The sequence below is a fragment of the Anabas testudineus genome, chromosome 13 (assembly GCF_900324465.2).
Source record: "Anabas testudineus chromosome 13, fAnaTes1.2, whole genome shotgun sequence".
In the NCBI taxonomy this organism is placed as follows: Eukaryota; Metazoa; Chordata; class Actinopteri; order Anabantiformes; family Anabantidae; genus Anabas; species Anabas testudineus.
The window spans coordinates 10,627,000-10,646,857 of record NC_046622.1 but is presented as its reverse complement, the minus strand read 5'-3'; the positions used below and the strand labels follow the sequence as shown (position 1 = coordinate 10,646,857).

General features: G+C 39.4%; 1 protein-coding gene across 4 annotated transcripts in view; it reads left to right on the top strand.

Moving 5' to 3' along the window:
* The window catches only part of rap1gap2a (RAP1 GTPase activating protein 2a), a 53,953-nt gene that overhangs the window by 24,842 nt on the left and 9,253 nt on the right, over positions 1 to 19,858 (top strand). For 3 of the 4 annotated variants that reach the window (XM_026367726.1, XM_026367717.1, XM_026367745.1), the window contains 5 exons: positions 10,808 to 10,892; positions 15,817 to 15,852; positions 18,825 to 18,857; positions 19,091 to 19,312; positions 19,424 to 19,527. In XM_026367726.1, the coding sequence (XP_026223511.1) occupies positions 10,808 to 10,892; positions 15,817 to 15,852; positions 18,825 to 18,857; positions 19,091 to 19,312; positions 19,424 to 19,527 (480 nt within the window). Of the gene's footprint in view, positions 1 to 10,807; positions 10,893 to 12,510; positions 12,735 to 15,816; positions 15,853 to 18,824; positions 18,858 to 19,090; positions 19,313 to 19,423; positions 19,528 to 19,858 lie in introns of those variants that run through there. The other variant, XM_026367735.1, reaches the window with a different exon arrangement.

The following is a 19,858-nucleotide window of genomic DNA, read 5'->3' as shown; positions in this document are numbered from 1 at the left end:
TAATCCAGCCATGCTGCGATCATCTCTCAAAGAAATAATACCACACACACAGACACACACAAATTATCGTAGTAACAAATATACAGGCAATATATTTATTTTTACAGGAACACTTTATATAAGTTTTTATGTGCGTTATTGTCTCATGTCATGACTAGAAACAGCAAAATCATGTGTGGACAATGGAAATAGCCAGCTGCACTGCTGCACAATCCTATCCTTTCTGCTGGCATGGTGCATGTTGATCCAGCCACACAATTACTAGCAATTTCAAATGTCTTTTTCCAAGTGGTGGTTGTTAAGTGCAAGATTGCACTCATTTCTTTTACCACTACTACTACTAACTAGTGTCAGGATATTTCAGGTTCTTTAGAACAGCTGAGAATAAATAATTCTCAGCTGTGAATTGCAAACTGTTCTTTATTAAAGCTGTGGATTTCTCACTACAGAATAATAAGTAATACTGCACAGGCTGCTATAAAACATGGCTTTACATTAGAAAATATTACTTTTTACCCACAGTTTTCTGACTTTCCACATATATGGGCACCACACACAAGAGTACATGCAAACAAAGACATGTAATTTCTCTCCTTGGCCTAGTCTTCTGTGAATTTCTCTCCCTTTATCTGTGAGCCAACAAACCCACAATGTATACTTCTCTTCCATTAAGTTGAACAGCACGAGATCTGTTGCTTGTATCTGACTGTTTATATTACCCTCCATGCATTAATGTTCTCCACAGCTCATTTGTTCTCCAGCTGCAGACGTGCTTTGTTTGTGGAGTGCAAAATGTTGTGCGTGTGTATGTATGTTCATGCATGAGTTGTGTGTAGGGAATTCTCATGCTACATTTGCCTATGCGGTTATGGTTACATTTCCCTGTTGGTTTGTGATGGTGTGGTGCAATCGGTATAGGTTTGGGAGTGACTGTTTGTGTTTGTCTGATTAAGAGGGGTAAAGAAACAAGACCATTTATGATGAGTATTATAGAAACCTACTCACCAAAAAAGTCGACAGGACTTCCTGTTCACACACCGTGTTGCCCTGCTTCAAAAATTCAAAGCGTAAAATAACTCAGTTGACAACTTATCTAATGTTAAGGAGACCTTGTTTTAAATAGGTGCGAGGCATACTAGTATAGCAATTCATTTTGAGATAAAACTGATTTCATTTGCATTTTCTTATGACAGTAATAACCGGGTGGGACAGTACCTCCTGTTGATTATGGGGACTTTGACAGTAATGGCACAGCATAAGGCATGACCTACACAGTAAATTGGAGGTTTGAGACTCACAAAAATTGCATTAAGTGGCTCGGCATATTAATCTGATTCGCTGTGAAAAATGTACGGTCATAGAAACAAACTGCCAACCTCATATCTAAATGAACCTACAGTAGAGATGTTGAGCAGATGCTTCACAATAAAAGACCAAATTAGCTTAATTTGCCACTTATAGGGACAGCTTGTTGGACAAGCGTGTTGGTAGGTTAGGTAGAAACAGTTATGTACAAATTAAACAACATATAGCATAGTAATGAGCTTTCAACCTCTGAGAAGGTCCCAGTCCTGAGCTATGCTTAAATTTGAATACACAAGCATGTGTGTTTCTCTAAATATTCAACCATTCATTTTACTGGAGGGTCACAGTGACTGAAAACTCTCCCTTCAGATCAAATCTCTACAAGTTCTTCCTCACCTCATATATTTTACTGTATTTATAAGAACAACTGTCAAAGTAATGATGAGAATAGACAGAAAATGGGCTTCTCATTCGGTCATTAGTCAGCCTACATGGATAGGGTGGAAAAAATCACTGGCCTGTGGAGGAGGACTTGGATGACTCTGTCGTGCTGTGACAAGTCCTTTATCTTGCTAAATGTAGCAAAAATCTAAGGACATGAGTATTGATTTCAGAAAGTCGTCCTCTTCTGCTACAGTGGCTGCAATTAAGGGAGGGGAAGTCAAGCTGGTGGACATGACAAATATTTGGGTGCTGTTGTGGACAGTAAACCATTTTTAAATAAACTGGGACTCTTTAAAAGTGTTATCTACATTAAGTGTTGCCTGACTTGGAAATCCTTATTAAGACAGAAAGAACAGGGTCTGTGATACTCGTTGATGCTTCTCTCACAGGCCAAAACTGCAGAAATGGGACTGGTCCGACATAAACTGTGTGTTGTCTTCACTGGAAGAGCTCGGTGCCCTGAAGACCAGTTTTATGTGTTTCAAACAAGCTTGTCTTTGTTAAACTCATACATTATTTTTTGTAACTTGAAAGCTCCACCACACTCTAGAATAGATTGATTTCCTTAGTGTATTTATTTATTTATTGCTGCTGTATACTATAAAGTACTGTAGAATATCAGTGGTATTTGTATGGACTGCCAAATGTCTGGTATCATGGCATCCCTACTGTATACCATTGAGTTGAACTTCTTTTAGTATTTTAGTCTTTCTATCTGTGTCCTCCAGTTGGTGTTGAAATGTTTGGGAAAGAATAACTCAGGGAAAACATGACACTAGCAGCTGGTCACCACTAAAAACCATAAGGAATAATGTGCCTAGCTTCAGTCAGCAACACTGCAGCTCACCAGCTCCAAATGATCAGAGTCACGCAGACACAACACAAAGCATTTTCTACACTATTTACATCTGTTATTTTACGTTACATTGATTTAGTCTGGTTCAAACAAAAAGACACACTGAAACAAATGAACAACAACTCTTACACGGTGGCAGATTTGTCACTAGAGATTCTTGAGAAGTTTTTAACAGAGGACAAAAGATGGTGCTCAAATTGAAATGTGAAGTCGCTGGCAGATTAAATAAGCTGCCAGCCAATTGTGATAGCACTGAGAAAACACTGTCTCCAGTTAGATGTATTTCCATTATGTGTTTGCATTGTGTTTCAACCCTTAAAATTACAAGGAAAGTATTTTAGGATGACAGCTAACCTATTTGGGGAACATACTGTAACACTGTCTCAGTTTGGCTGGGGTTGCTGGAGAGTAAATTTCCCTGAATCCAGTAAAGAGCAGGACTGACTCACTAACATCAACCTACATTCTGACAGTATCCAGGACTGGGGAAATACTTTCCATTCACGGCTATGAATAGAGCTTTTTTTTTTAATGCTACAACATGTTATTAGCCAAACAAATGTTCTAGTGACATTGTCCTAGAGCGGTATAGCACACAGTTTGGTCTATTGTACATTTACACTCTGTATATTTACACTCCGATCTTTTGTTTTGATATTTGGGAAGGTAACTAAAAATACATAGTTTCAAACTAAATGCTCCAGGCACGTGGCTTCAACCTGTGGATTCAAGCTGTTCATAGCAGATCTGTCAGACCAAAGCTTGAAAGTAGACAGAGACTCCCTGTAGGTAACAGTTATTCCCATTTTTCGCCAATTGCACTTATATATATGAAGAGCTGATGTTTCCGAGTGCCATCTTTCATGTTTCCTTTCTTCACCACAGCACACGTTTTTTTTTTTTCCTGTCCCTTATTTTCTCTTGATATTTAACACAACCAGTTTTCATTCACTGACTCACTCATATTTCCATTCCCCAATCTCTCAGTTTTTCCTCTCAATTACTCCCGCTTTTAAATTCCCCTTGTTCCTCTTGTGTGGTTCACTCCTTTTTGTGATAAGCAGCCACAGGGGACTGCTGATATAGTCTCACACACCCAAAAACCCATGCACGCATATGATTGCACTTGATTTCACGTATCCCTTTGCTGTTTGATTGTACTAATGTGTTTGTTTTTGTGACAGTTAGCCTTGTCTTGGGGTGTAATGGATGGCATTGTCTCTAACAATGACCCACCTTGGACAGCCCTATTTACCCAGCTCTGTGCTCGGGATTGAGAAAGCTATTTTTAGTCTGCAGAGAATCATTTATTATCTTGCGCCATACCTCGCTCTGTGGCCTTCTCTCTTGCAGCGATATGTCAGACATCCATTCATTCTGCACCTCTCCCTCTCCATCTTCATATCTCTCTTCTTTTCTCCAGGACTTTTCAGCTCTCGTGTGGTTGTCAGTTAGTCCAAAGTGGTGCCGCTGGTTGAGAAGAGAAGTATTCAATGTCGTGTGACAGATGCTTAACTCTATTTTTTTTTTTTTTCTCCATTTCAAGTCAGTAAGGCTGGGTGAGATTAGGCATTGATAAAGAGGAAGTGGGTCCCAGAAAATGAATAGGCTTAAATAGGATTTATAGTATTTCCAGTGATATGACAGAGGCAGTGGAGATGCCAGACAACCTTGTTTTTCATTGCGATGCAGCACTGTGCCTAAGTTATAAATCCACACCTGATGAACACACTGAGATCTACTGAATCTAAAAAGAAAATGTTCACTCACATATGTATATTTAAATCATTAATGTTTCACTTCTGCTGTCCATCGATTATAGCGTTTAAATTCCAAACATAACTACATTTCATTCAGTCAGCCTTTAACACTACATGTAGTTAATTTGACAGAGCTGTTATTCAGTTGTTCACTGGATATATTATACAATATAGTCCCCTAACAGTAAAGGCACTGATGGGTTTTCCAAGTAAAGTGTGATTAAACTGCATAAAACACCACAGTCAACAAAGAAGCAAACGATCCAGCCGGTGGCCTTTATCACTGTCTCTGCTCTTGGGAAGTAAATATGCATGAATGTTCATCAGAGGTCTCTTGGCACCATTTGTGCACCGAGACGGAAAACAATACTGACATTTCAAAGGTAAAACAAAAGCTGCAGTATGTAACCTTTTACTAACTCGTGGTGTTTTTCTTCTGTGTTTAAATAGTAAATCCAATGTCAAACATAAAGTAAATGTAAGAAATGCTGATTTGTGAATTTTCCAATCAACGTGAGTATCAGGCGTTTTATCAAGCGAGTGTTTAACTCAATAACTTAAGACTGTAGTACTTAAACTAGATATTTAACACAGCACAGTTAAATATTACAGTAAACCATCAGAGTATGGTGCAGGGCAACAGGCCTACTGCAGTATAATTAACCTGGTTTCACACACACAATCATAATCCCTTCTGTGGGACTGTGTGTGACTTGAGAAGACGAGACCTTCGGTGGCGTCAGTTTAGTCTAACACTTGGATTAATTACAGAAATAACTGCAGAGAGGAGAGCCAAGTGAATTAAGAAGACATGGAGAAAGACAAAGCATTAGTGATTAGTGACAGTGTGTTCATACTTTTTATACAATGGCCGCTGAACTCCTGCGACAAAGCAAACATACACAGACACACAAACGCAAAATCAATTTGATTTCTTCCGCTCTGTTAGTTTAGAGCAAAAGATGGTTCTAGTAGTCTTTCCATTTCTCTCTATGTTACTGCTCTAAGTACTTGAAGGACCAGCTATTTTTGCAAACATTTCTAATTTATTAAACCAGACACATGCTGCTTCCCTTCCTCCTCATCACTCTCCCACTATCTGTTTGCAGTGTTTCAGGTCGTCTAACTGGACAGTCTTATCTGCTGTCTGCTGTCATCTCTGTATCTATTCATATCACAGAAAGAGAGAGAGAGAGAGATAGAGAGGGTGACTGCTGATGTTCCCACAGGAAAGAGTCGGTGACTTGGAGTGCAGCTGCCTCCTAATTATTTCTCTCCTGACCTCTCACATATCTGCACATATCTGGGATGCCTGCACTCTCCTGCTGGACAGCTGACTGACTCATACTTACATTTCTTTCCTCTATGTAGAGCAGCGACATTTGGTAGATGGTGGATAATATGGGAAGAAATGGAGGAAGCACAAGAAGACAAAGTGATAGTAGTAGTGATAGTGATAGAAAGAGCTGCTTCGAGGGCGTTGAAAGACATGTGACAGCACTGCGATGTACCTTACACTGTAACTTTATGTATGTTGAGTTATAGCTTTGCTGAAATAACCCCTTCACAAGACAGGTTCATCTGCTCTCACACCAAATATTACACTTTCTTTTTATTTACATTACTACTGTACTCGTATTAAGAGTAAAGTAGTAGAGTTAGTGTTAAGGGTAGATTCACCACCAATAATCATGATTTTGGTTCATCATTTGAAATGATTTCCCGTTATGTCACTAAGGGCTAAGTTTACATTTTAGCACGCTGTAAATTCTAAACATTGATGGCAAAAAAGTAGTATTTGTCCACTTCTTTACACTTACTGTAAGTAAAATGGCCAATAAAATGGCAAAGGTATCTGACCCACCCAACCTAATGCTGCATTCAGTGTTATATTGGAGTTCCAGTATTTGCTGTACCAGATTCCAACTTGTAAATAAATCTGAGCTGGGAAAGACACTTTTTGTATGTAATGCAATGTACAGTGTTTTTTTTTTATTAAAAGAAAACTAATGCAGACACTTAAGATGGAAGATGAAAAGTAGAGGAGACTGCAAATCTAAGTAGCTGATCTCCCTCCCTATTTATTAAAGTCACTTGTAGCTTCTGTATGATGTGTTCATATCCTCCTAACTTAATTAACTTTGGTTATATTAAGCAGACGTCACCTTTCCTTCACACCTACTAACATCAGCCTCATCAGATCGTTATCAGAGCTGTAACTATGTGATGTTGCTGAGGACTTTGCTGTGTGATATGATTCTTTATTCTCAGTCTAATCTAATATACATGAGGGTGGATGCACCCGCTACAACAGACTGTCCTACAGTATGTGCTCTGTCTCTTTCCTACCCTCGTCTTTCTCCATTTCTCTGTCTCCAATTACTGTTTTATTAAGTCCATTAGAGAAACCATCCGTTGTGTAATTGGCCAATCGACATGAGTATCAGGATCCTTATCAGGTTTCATAACAAATATTAAACCCAACTGGAAACACGAGTGCACAGCAAGGCCCCGAGGGAGGCCCCATACCCATGACCTGCAGATAACCTCTCCCCAATCTCTGTGTCCTCCAAACTTCATTTTTATCCTATCCTGCACCCCTACCAAACAGATTTCCAGTGTTCACCCTCCTCTCTCTTGTTCCTGTGATCAGTCTATCGTGTGTAGAGGTCCTTTTTTTTTCTCCTCTCTTTCTCACACTCTTGTCCCTTTCTGTCTCAGTGCTTGTGCCTGATGTCCCGCTGGTGTAATCTTATCTCAAGGGTGTAATCAATACACGAGAGAACAGATGTATCACAGTCTCTCCCTCTAGCTGTCTTTCCGTCTCCCTCTCCCTGTAACACGCATACTGTAAATGCACACTTTGCTGGCATCATTAGATAAACATGATGAATGTGTAGATGTAATTACTGTTGAATCAACCATAATCAGCCCTAGCCCAATGCAAGCAGGATTACAGACATGCTGCTGTACAAGAAAGGTACATCTTGTACTACTTTGGCTGTAGATGTAAAGCATGAGCTGCCCTATTTTCCCCCAGCAAGTCTACAAACACTTAATCTTAGCTCGAGGTGACAGAGGCTTGAGTTAACGTACACATTATTCTTCCACTTAGGGTAATTCATCCAACAACAACTACTTTTTGAAATCCTCTGAAGATTGTGTTTATTGTTATGGATGAATACATTTTTCGGAGGTGACTCCCCTGTTCTTGGCAGCGCACCCCGGACAGAGAGAATCACACAAACCAACACAGCTGCTGCATGGTCCATCCAGCCTGTATTTACAGTGTATTAAGGTAATGTAATTGTGTGGCGGCCACTGCACTTTAGTTTGCTGGGAAATTTCTGCCAGCCCTTGTTTGTATCAGAGGCAAGGCACTGCAGCCAGAGGATTGCAGTTTGACCTTGTGATTTAATTTCACAGCACAGGTGCAACTTTATCAGTACCATAAAATTATGTAATGAAAAATCTCCCTTTTATACATTGGAGACTTAAAGCAAGAGACCCCAGTTCTTTGACCTTTTGCCCAAGTCACTTCCCCCTTCGCCAGACAAAGGAGCTGATATTAAATGATTCAGCAAAAACTTAAGTTAATTTAAAAATAATGTAAACTTGTAAAATAATAACATTTCACTGCCTAAAATGCATGGTAGCTATAGTATGGTTGAAAGATTATACTTATGGAACTTGGGTATGATTACTAAAGAGACAATTGTCTTGCAGGTTGTTCCTCTTGTGTTTTATCATAACATTTCACAATCATGTACATTTTTCATCATTTTATCACTCTGTTTTGCAACCAAAACAAAATTAGTATGTGAAAATGACAACAGAGAGCTTTTGCATGTTCCATATGAGAAGAAAACATATGAAATGCTGTTTTTGTATGAAAATATTAAATGACGGAAAGATGCACATACTGTAGCGATTAAGCAGGTACATGAACAAAAACATAGGAAACACTAACAATCGGTGAACGTTTGTCCAGAAAAAAGGTATAGTACGTATTGATAAACACTCTTTTGGATTTTTCAAAGGTTTTTCTATGACTCATTACATGAGTGGTGCAGCCTGGAGCTAATCTGTGAGAACACATACACTCACAGTGTCCTGCATGATTGCCTAATGAGCTCACCTGTCCACCACCGCCACATTTTTCTTCCTTTCTCACTACATAAAGGGCGCAGCACATTGTGCACTGCTGTTGATCTTAACTGTGAAATTCCCAGGGACACTGGGATGTTTGATGATGCTGTTATTCAAAGCACCGTCTTTAATGTCTTTCTCGTTTAACTCTGTTTCCACTCTGACTCACTTACTCTATGACCGGTTCTGCCTAAATTGTTTCTTTGCTTCCTTCCCCCTGCTGTCCCAGTATGTGCTCTCCCTCACGCCCTCCCTCCTTCCATCCATTCCTGGGTGGGAGTCAGCCGATGTGACGTAGCTGTTGTTTCATCACTCCAGAAACAGACAGCAGGGACAGCAGCTCCTCGTCTTTCCCTCCCTCCCTCACGGACACACACACACACACAAATTTCCTCTGCAAACTCTCTGTGTGCAGGTGTAAGTGAGTGTGTAAAGCATCGAGATAGGTGTTGTCCTTGTCTCAGCTGTAGAGACAGCGCAGGGATCCGCCCCAGGGACAGAGGTCTAAACAAGCTTTTCCTTTTTGCTGGTCAGTGGCAGAAAAAACAACATAGTTTCCTCTTTACCTGCTACCTCAGGAGAACAATGAACAATGTCCAATTCCTCAATCTTGTACCCCCCTGTCTGTCTTGGCCTATGATTTTCATTCAAACATTGTCTGCCCGTGGCTGCTTTGAGCTCACATACTGCAGGACTACATACACAGGGAGACACAGTGGTTCATTGTGTGAATGCTGCGCCTGTGGAAAGAACTGGCCAAGGTTGAATCGTATTTTGGGTTTGCCCTGAAATGGCTAATGGATACTCTAATGTGCTTTGGCTGTGACTTTCCACTTTTGTTTTTGTGTCTGTGAGCCCTGGGAGAAATGTAAAGACTGTCACCGTCCAAAGAACAAAGAACAATATTGACAGAGTGGCAAAAACTTTTGCAACCTCTCATGCTGCTTCAAGCTCACTATTTAACATTTTTATGTTAAATGTCTTTGCAGTTCACACAGATTTTTACATGAGAGAATTAAGACAAGCTATTACAGTTCCAGCTAATTAACAGAGATAGTAGGAGATTATTAATTTTGCATAAACACTCTCATTTTCTCCATCCATCGGTTAAAGCTGGAGTGATCAGTTACAGTTTCAGCGTTTAATGCATCCTTTGGTTTAGCTGCAGAGTAGGCATTTGTACAGCTACGCATTATATAACCTGATACAAGCTTCGGATTTTTCTTTATAAACTTTCTTGATCTTGGTAATATATTCAGCATAGCTAGGTGTCCGTCATGAAGCATCAGATTTGAGGTTGTTCGGATTTTAACAGAATAAATGGAAGGTTTCTGAGGTTAATCTAATCCTCCCGCTGTCTCTTTGTGCAAGCTCAACCTTTAACATCTGGGATCTTTAATGTGCACTCGTGCCTCTAAGTACAGTACAGAAAAAAAACGATAGAAGAAGCTTCTTGTCCCAATTTAAAGTCTTTTCTGACAGCCACTGGGACTCCACAGAGTCATCTGATACATCACAGCCTATGTCTACCTTTAAAATTACTGTTTCTTTTTTAGATCTTTGTTTGAACTACTAAGAGCTACCAGATAGGAGGTAGATCGACTAGACACAGACTCCATCATTTATGAAAACATCATGATGCTAAATTAGGATCTGATCCTGTTGCCATAACACTGGTGATATTTTGAGTAAACTCCAGAATGAAATGCTGTGTTTTCAACAATATCAGATTTCATCAGTGTGTGTTGGGCTTTTTATCATATAGCGTTCTTAGTTGTTCCTTTAGATTAGCTCGCTAGTGAGCGAGCTGATAACGTGGCACTGCAATGCATTTTTCTGTTGTTCTGTAGCTACCAGGGATTTATTTATTCTTTGTTGGTGTACAAAGACATGAAGGAGCAGAGATATAATCAAGATTAATTGAATTAAAAGTTGATGTCCTTCACTGATATCCTTTGGACTGCTACAAACTAAAGAAGGAATACCTGTCCTTAATCTCTGCTAAATAAATCTCTTGTTGATTTGACTGTGCAGATCTTCTTCTTTTCTCTGCTTTAAGTGTATTTAAGTGAGTTGACTGTTTCCGAGGGGAAATAGTGCTTGTAGTATTGTCATTTATCCACAACACTAAAGTAAGTCAAGGACTGTGGATCAGCTTAATTAAATTACCGGTAAAGTGCACTCAGTAAGCAAATGAGAACAGGTGGCTTTTGTTTAAATTTGGAACATATGGTCGGTCACAAACACCAATAAATCAACCGTGTTTATTCCTAATTTATCATCTTCTCTCTAGGAAACAGGAGCTGCTGAACATCTCAAATGTCCCTGTGGGAGAATACCCCCCCTCACCGCCCCGCACAGCACCCCCCAGCATGAAGGTAGGTTTTACACACCTTAATGTTTATCTGCAAACATAGTAGGCCTTTCATATTAGGCTCAGAGAGCCTGATGATTCTTATTATTCTCAATATGAAATACACAAAGCAGTTCAGAGACGATGTCAATGAGTCACAGCAACTTGAAGTTTAAAGCTACGTTTAAAAGAAAGTAAAGTTTTTTAAGGCTGTTTGTCACATATGGCATTTTTTAGAATCCATTTTACTTATAATCGCAAGCGGATTAATCCGAATTCATGCTGGGGGAGCCTCTATTGTAGTAGCATTGTCCATTATTTAAAATGTTCTCACAGACAGAGTGAATTTACACAATGTTCACACACCGTGTATGTCACGCCTCCCAGTTTTACTGTGACTGCTCCTCCAAGCGTGGAGTGATGTAATCCTGGATCCTACAGGAAATGCAGGAACTGAACTGTGCTATAGTGTTTGGTGTTAGTACGGCATATTCACAAAACAAAGAAAAACTGAATATAAAATCAAAAGAAATCTAGCAGATTGTAGGAAATTGTAGGTATTGTTTCATGAAATAATGTAGTGACAGTGTGGTGCTGCACATAAACAGTAGAGAAAGCACTTTAGTAGTCATATGAGATTTTATAATGTGATGTTTTCAGAAATTACACTTTGAGTATACACTTTGCGTGAAGGCAGATGAGCAGAGTGATATACAGCAAAACAGGATAATGGCTCCTATAGGAGAGAGCCACTTTCTGTTAATGGCAAGAAAGAGTTGATTGACTGAAATAATGCTTATACCAACACAGAAAAGAAGAATTATGCAAAAATCTACAATAAATAAGAGAAATAAGCCAGAACACATCATCCCCTCCTCAATGTGTGGTTGATTTCTGGTAATTATCAATCGCAAACCCACAATTTTGCTGAAAGCTAGAGTGGTCTAATGGTCAGATGTTTGTCATCATCAATGTCACACTGGTAAAGAAGTTGTGAAATGTGCAATTATCTTTAATCACAACTCTCTAATGCACCGACAAGACTGTCCGGCTTCGGTTCCCATGTGATGGAGAAATATTTTCCAGACTAAACTAAAGGTGATTGTGCTGCTTCAAAATTGAACTTTAAAGTGACACACTATACACAATCAAACAATCCTCAAGATGTATGGGTATGCAGTGTGAGGTTTATGAAAAAATATATGTAAAAAAAAATGTTTCACACCTGATAGATTTGGGACGTATCTCAGCCTCCATGTGAAAAATACATTTAAAACAAAAAAACATTTATTCAAGTGCTAAATAAATTGGTCTTTTATCAGAAATAGTCAGAAGTAGTTGTTTGTAGTGCAGCAGCACATAACGTAATTACTTCTGTAAAGTAAACATTACTGCACCCATAATTATAACCCCATAATATAATATATATTATCTAGAAATGTTCAATCTTGAATAGGGGGTGTATTTACTTAAATATATTTAAGTGCTACAAAGCTTTTAGTAAGTAAAATTGTGAATGTATGACTTACTTTTAAAATACTACTTTTAACATTCTGTGGTGACTCACACTGTGTATAGAGCAGTCCACCCTTTAAGACAAAAAGAAAAACTTGGCATGTCATGGCTAACTTGCAGATTGTGTTTGTGTGTAGCATACAGCACACACTGGAATTACCTGTTCTGTTTTGACAGACAATTCAGTTTGCCATCTAACTTGACTGTCCTGTTTAAGCTTTAGGCATTAAATGAGGCAAAAATAGAGATGAAAAGCATGTGAGAGGAAAGTCTTCATCTAAATGTTGAAAGGAGGATAGCTTAGGAACAGGACACAGATATGGAGAGACGTCAGAGGTTTTTGCTGTTCAAGGTAAGACTGCATTTTAACAAAAAAAATAAATAAAACAGCAGAATTTGTCACTGAAGTGTGTAAGTTTAGTTGTATATGAATTATCTGTTTAGAATGATTCAACTTTAGGTATCAACTTTGTTTGAACAAATTTCTTATCCATGGACTACCTTACTACGGTGTTATGAAGTGTAGTTACAGTGTAAATATAACATCAGGACTTTAGTGATGTGCTTAGTTTGAAGTAACTGGTAGGGTAACAAATACACTTCAACATCATACAATGCAGCTAAATTCCTTCATTGTCCTGTTTTACAGCTAATATTATTCAATCATTCACTCAGCTCAAAACATTTTCTGTAACTGTACCTATAAACATGTGAAAGGCATTTGCCAGTTTTTGCATAAGGATTGGTCCAGTCTACTTTTAACATTTTATTTTAGAGTAAGTTAACTAATTTTAATGAAATGCTATGATGAAAAAGTTATCTCATGGATCTTGCATCTTTGAAATGTTTTCGAAACAGGCTTTATTTTTAACAGATTTACTCCCACATGCACAACAATTTCACACAGTGCAGAGACTAAGCCAAAACTGTATTGACTGAAGTATAAAACATAGATGAGTGTCAGTGCAAATATCACCCAATGTTCCAGGTATCTGACAGAGATGTGCTATGAAGTGTTTGTGTCTTACTGTACATCTGATAGCTGTGAGGTCAGTACAGGCCTATTCCTTCATCCACCCGTCACCAAAGAGTTGTGTTGTGGGCAGGAGTCTGTGGATCTGCCGTCCAGTCATCTTACAGTACTGACTTGGGCTGAGGTGCAGTTATTTTAAAACCAGGCTCTCATGAGTTGAAGTGAACTGCACTCAACTCAAAACAAATAAATGTTGTGGTTTTAATACGTGTAATTATAGGTTACATAGAAATTAGCTGGAAACACTTGTTTAAAGGACTGTTTATATAATTGTACAGAGGCATGTCATGAGCAAACATTTGTTAGTGGTTGTGATAACACTGGCAAAGTCATGTGTCTTGTCATGAAAAGCATAGTAATTGCTATGTGAGACCAAACCTTTGACGGGTAGTGTATGTTTATGTGTTTACATGAATGTGTGAATTCTAGCGACCAACAAATCACCAAAAATTGTCAGGCAGGCGGTCTAATCTGCCCGTGGTTTGTGGTTGCCCTAGGTTGCCATGGGAGATATGAGATGCAAGATGTTTTTGCTAAAGAAAAAGAGAGACAAAAATGGGAGACAAGTATTGGAAAGGGCTAAAAAACAAGAGAGAAGAAATTATATTCAGATGCTGATATAATAGAGACAGAGCAAATTGCAAGGACACAAAAGTGACAGATAGACACGTACTGTGTTAGATTGACAGCTAATCACAAAGAAAGATAGGTGTAACTTGTCCTTGCTCTTGTCTGGTCACTGTAGGGGATATAGCTGATGATTGAACACGCTGTCAGCACTACAGGAGCCCACTCAAACACTTCCCAGACGAGCTGCATCAGTGTGTCGTTTAAACTGTCATGGTCAACAGTCTGTGACGATGTGCCATTCACAGCTTGATAGATTAAAGTGAAAGACACAAAGCTATAAAAGCTGCTTTTGAGGAATACAGCGTTTCTCTTTCTCTTGGTGCCATAATTCCAACAATTACAATAGCATTTCACAACACGAGTTTGTGTTTCTATCCTTGTTAGGATTCTCAGCAGACCTAATGCATTCCCTAGACCCTTTACCCTAACCCCAACTATCACAATATGTGTAAAACCTAATTTGAACCCAAACCCTAGAACATAGCCTTAACCTCAAGAACCCTCTTTCCACTTTAAACTGTCTTCACAACATCAAAATGTCCCCACAAGAACTGTAGTTGAACCAAAGTTGTTCACACGAGGAAACAGACTTTTCCACACATACACACACTTTGGTCATGTGTGCAACACATACAGGCAGCTGTTCGTCTTGCTAGTCTGGCGTTGACTGTGCATTTCCAGGCACAGCATTGTATCAGCTTACAACACCTTAAACTGGTTAATATTAACTCATTGATAAGCTGTGTGTGTGTGTGTGTGTGTGTGTGTGTGTGTGCGTGTGTTTGTGTGTGTGTGTGTGTGTGGTTCTGTTGGCAATGGGAGTGGTAAAGATAGATTTATAGATTTTTACACATTGTAGGAATATTAAGCAGATCAGAGAGTATAGCATTATTGCCTATTACAGTAACAGTGAGTTTGAATTTTTTACTGCTCCCATATTTTCATTTAAATGAATATAAAACCCTTTGTCAAGATTTCCAGATTGAAGAGCTACAATTTACTGGTAAGGCATTTACTTACTGGGGCTACCAAGTGTGCAGCAACCCGATTGGTACAATGTATGTAATAGTTGATATATGTAGTATTGTCTGTCAAAGTAACTTAAAGTAGGTCATGGTTGATTTAGTTTTAATACTAAAAGTAGGTTTTCTTTCTTTTTTTGTTGCATTGCAAATCAGCAATTTTGCACTGTTACATTTTAAAGAGGAAGCACAGGCCTGGTGTCACAGATTCTTTACCAGTTCTTTACCCAACATGCTGTCCAGTATTCTTACCAATGCTTTTGTGAATCTCCTGTGTGTGACCTCTGCGTGAGTCCATGTTTGTGCGCACGAAGACGCGCATGTACAATACTGTATACCACTGTATGCCATTATCACCTTTGCAGCTTGTTTATGTGACAAGATGAAAGCCCTGGGGGATGTGGATTTGTGAATACAGTCACACTGATGCATGGGGTTGTGTGAGCACATGTGTGTATGTTGCTTTCAGAGGAAGTGGTTGCTTATCAGCGTGCATGTGGGTGTGAGAGGCTTTTGGGAAAGTGCCCTGCCCTTCCCTCTTGACATGACTAAGTTTGTAATGTAGAGGAGCGTCAGCAGGGACTAATGCTGTCAACTCCAGTGGTACCAGTGTAAGAGCTTTAATTCAAACATTTGGGTTTTGTACTTAACACTTGTATAAGGTGTAAATTGAGACTGCATAAAGGTTAAAGACTGAGCTTCAAAGTCCAAGTTAATATGTCTTCAACATTTACATTCTTCTCTTTCAGTCTGCAGAGTTCTTCGACATGCTGGAGCGGATGCAGGTATGATGATCTCATTAGAACCTTAGTTTTTTCCTGGTTTTTCATTTTCATTCTGTATATAATTCTTGTATCTCTCCCTTTTTTCTCTTCTCTCTTTCCTTATTCTTTGCACTGTAGTAGCATGTTTGTGCTAACAGTAGGCATGTTCACTGGTTATAACTTCGAACAGAACAGAATAACACTGTGAGACAGAGTCAGTCGAAATTTAACATATCCAAACATGAGATAGGCGATGATGAGTCAGCCAGTGCAGGTCAACCCGCTGGGCTCATTCTGCTACTTAGACTGGATAATCATTATGCTGGGGGCAAGGAAGAACAACTCTGGACTAACACAACTATTTTCTCCTTCTCAGTATGGTATACATTGATTTTTTTTCTTCTGAGCAAAGTCTGGCTCTTTCTGTGTGTAACTACTGTGTGACCTCCATATGCCACTGAGGGCACAGACTGTGAGTGAGCTGAGGACAGACGGGGTCATAAAATAAGAGAAGAGGAAGAGAAAACGGAGGAGAAATGTAAATACACAGTTTAGCAAAGAGGAACAAGGTGCCTTTAGGGGGGAAACGAGATCTCTGTAACATGTGAATGAGTCAGTTTCCTTAAAAGCTGAAAACTGAATGTATTATATACACAGAACGACCCTTCCTTCAACAAAGCTTCCACGGGTTGTTTTGCATAGATAGACCAACCAAATTTCAGTAGATGTGAAGTGACTAGACAGTCTGAGATATGGGTCAGAGGAAGTCACTTTAATTTAACTCAACCTATTTATTGTTTATAGATGGTAAAAACAACTAATTTCAAGTTATATTTTTTATTTATATTCAATTTTATTTTTATTTTCAGCAAATGATCACCACCAAAGGTACTAAATTAATAATGAATTGATCCTGATAAAATATGTCATGGGTCATGAGAGCCTAATATAGTTTATTCCATTGTAAGAAAGAGTGTCTTACCGCTGTCTAAAATAGCACTCGAGTGCTTCTGGAAATAGTTCCCAACCAATTAGCTATGTACCAATCTCTGCATAATGTTTGCTAAAAGCTGCAGAGCACATTTAAAATTTTCAAAGGTGGTTTATTAGAATTAATGGGCTTGGGGCTGAGTGACACAGATAGTGTGAGAAACTCACACAGTGTTTGCTTTGACCATTCATGTAGTTTGATGCCTTTAGAAAACAAAGAGAACAGCATTAGCCCTGTCCTTAAATTGTAAATCATGATTTTCCAAAGAAGTGGGGGTGCAGACTCATAGTGAGGAAGAGGGAACAGGCTGATGAAAGATGTCAGTAGAGTTATTTGGAAAGTGTGACTGCTGGATGACAGCTAGTCAATGCAACACGATGACCAAAGACTCTCCTATACATACACATGAAAGCTGTTCACGTCCATATTTTCTGAACCTCCGCTTGCATCGACCTTCTCTCTTGAGCCACCTGTGCTACAATCTAGATTACACTGATGAAGGTCAACTTTTTGATCTCATCTCTTTTTTTTCCCACCTTTCTTCTTCTTTCTGTCCTTACCTCACCCCGTTTCACCTCTCCTCCCTCCCGTCTCCTTTGTCCTCCGTGTCTCTCTGTCTATGGCTGAAAATTGATTCCACTTATGAGCATCTTTGTGATCAGTATCGTATTATTGACAATGACTCCCCTGTGATTGTAACAGCTGCTCCATCAATATACATTCAAACAAACACACACTACTGAATAGACTGAGAAGTGTGGGTGTGTGTTGAGGTCCATGGGTCTATACTTGTACTGTTCAAATGAATGCTACTTGATTCTTGGTTTGATTGAGGGCATTAGATGTGATGGCACATAATGGTGTGTATCTTCAGCCTCTCTAAATCTCTACATATATTTATGTCCTCATGACTTAGTCATGCAGACAAGCTGGACCACTGGATTTGTGCTGTAATTAGCCAATTTAATCTGTGTCTACCAGACTGGCTTCTCATATCTTTATGTATATGCAAAACACTGCAGACGGAAAAAGTCCTGCGCCTGTGTCCCATTAAATGTTAATAATGAGGATAGGATCACTTCACATGTCTGGATTTAAGAGAGACAGAGGATGACTAAGTGTCTGTATTACCTGTTTGTGTGGGGGAAAGTGTATTAGCATTTATGACTCACTGAGTTGTCATCTAGCAACAGAGACAATGAGATCTGAAATCAGGAGTGATATGTTCTAGGATGGTTTTTAAATGTGGAACTTGCTTTATGACCTTTGTGCTTTTCCATCCTCATGCTGCGTATGGATACTAATAAGGTCCCTAAAGCTGAAGAGACCAAACAATGGAAGGTGTGACCAGTCGCACACTTGTTCATATCTTCTCAGATGATGCTCCATTTCTCTGCATGTTTTCTTACATCACCGCCTCCTGATTTGCTCTGTGGTTACTCTTGTCTTGTCCTTCTGCTTATGAGAACTCCCGAACACCCCGCTGAAAACTATACAGATATTTCTCTGGCTTTTTTAAATTACTGAATCAATAGCCTCCTGATCTGATTTATTATAAGCTGAATGAACCCCAACTCTCAGTTGATCCTCTCCGGCCTGCCAGTATCCTGATTCCTGCTGCTGCAGAATATAAATGACTACCTGTCCACGATGCTGCTCTCTCAGTGGTGCAGACGGACCTCAGCAGTATTTAGAGGTCATACAGTAGAGCTGTGCTACTCTAACAGACTGCTAAATGACTTCAGGCCCATAACAGCTCTCAACCCTTGGGGCTACTAAATCAACACAGCTCTGACATCATCAAGGGATGACACGCCCTCATAGACTTTTGCCGATGACTGTGCGTTTCAGGCTGTTGCATCATCACCTGAGAGTCCATTTGGCATAATAAGCCAGTTACTCTTCTGTTTATGCTTAGTGTTTGTGACTGTGCTTGCAACTGAAGTTAACATCTGTTAAAATTAGTCTTTGTATCGATGTGTGTGTGTCCTCTGTTTTACAGGATGACTATATCCCCTACCCACGGATAGAAGATGTGAGTCATTTCTCACTCATATAATACACTTGAAACACATTTACACCCTTCTCATATATGACTATTAGCTGGGTTTTGTGACAATAGATGAAACATGTGAATATAAGTTAAAGCTGAAGTCCTTTGCATCAATGCTTCATGAAGAGTGATGGGATTTAGAAGAACGCTCTCCGAGCTTTTACATCTTATTACATTTTGCCATTTTTTGCCTCCCGTCTGCTCTCCTGTGTAAGGTGCTGGAAAAGGGGGGTCCATACCCACAGGTAATCCTGCCACAGTTTGGGGGTTACTGGATTGAGGATGTGGAGGCACCAGCAGGAACCCCTTCATCCTCAGAGTCCAGTTTCTGTGAGGAGGAGGATGGAGGAGAGGGCTTGAGTCCTGGTGGGGGGCACAGCTACCGCCTGGAATGTAACAGCACAGCCCGCGCCTACCGCAAACACTTCTTAGGCAAGGTCAGTGTGTTTGCATTAGCGTCCACTTCATTTAGTATCCAGCAAGGGACGTTTGTTATTGTGTTTGACTTCGAATCACTCTCTCACACTCTCTTTGTTACATCCCTTCAGGAGCACATGAACTACTACTGCAGCGGCAGCAGCATAGGCAATCTCATCATGTCTCTGAAACACGAAGACTCTGAGGGACAGGAGTTTCTACGGATCATACTAAGGTAAAAAGTGAGAAACAGACAGTCAATAGTGTGGGTGTCTTAATTTGTTTTTATTCCATGTTCAAATGCAAAGTATGGATTACATAATAAATATCAACACCACAAAAATTCTCGTGATAAACCTGTAATAATACAGCTTCAGTCATATTAGACACAAAGAGCCACATTATGGCAAAACTCAAAGTGAATAGTCCATCAGTGTGTCATTTATATAGGTGCAAAAGGGGAAGGAGTATCAGAGAACTGTGTGACCATCCAACAAGGACTTCTGATTATATATCATTATATATTATATTATATAACTATACCTGTTAATGTCCACCATATTAGT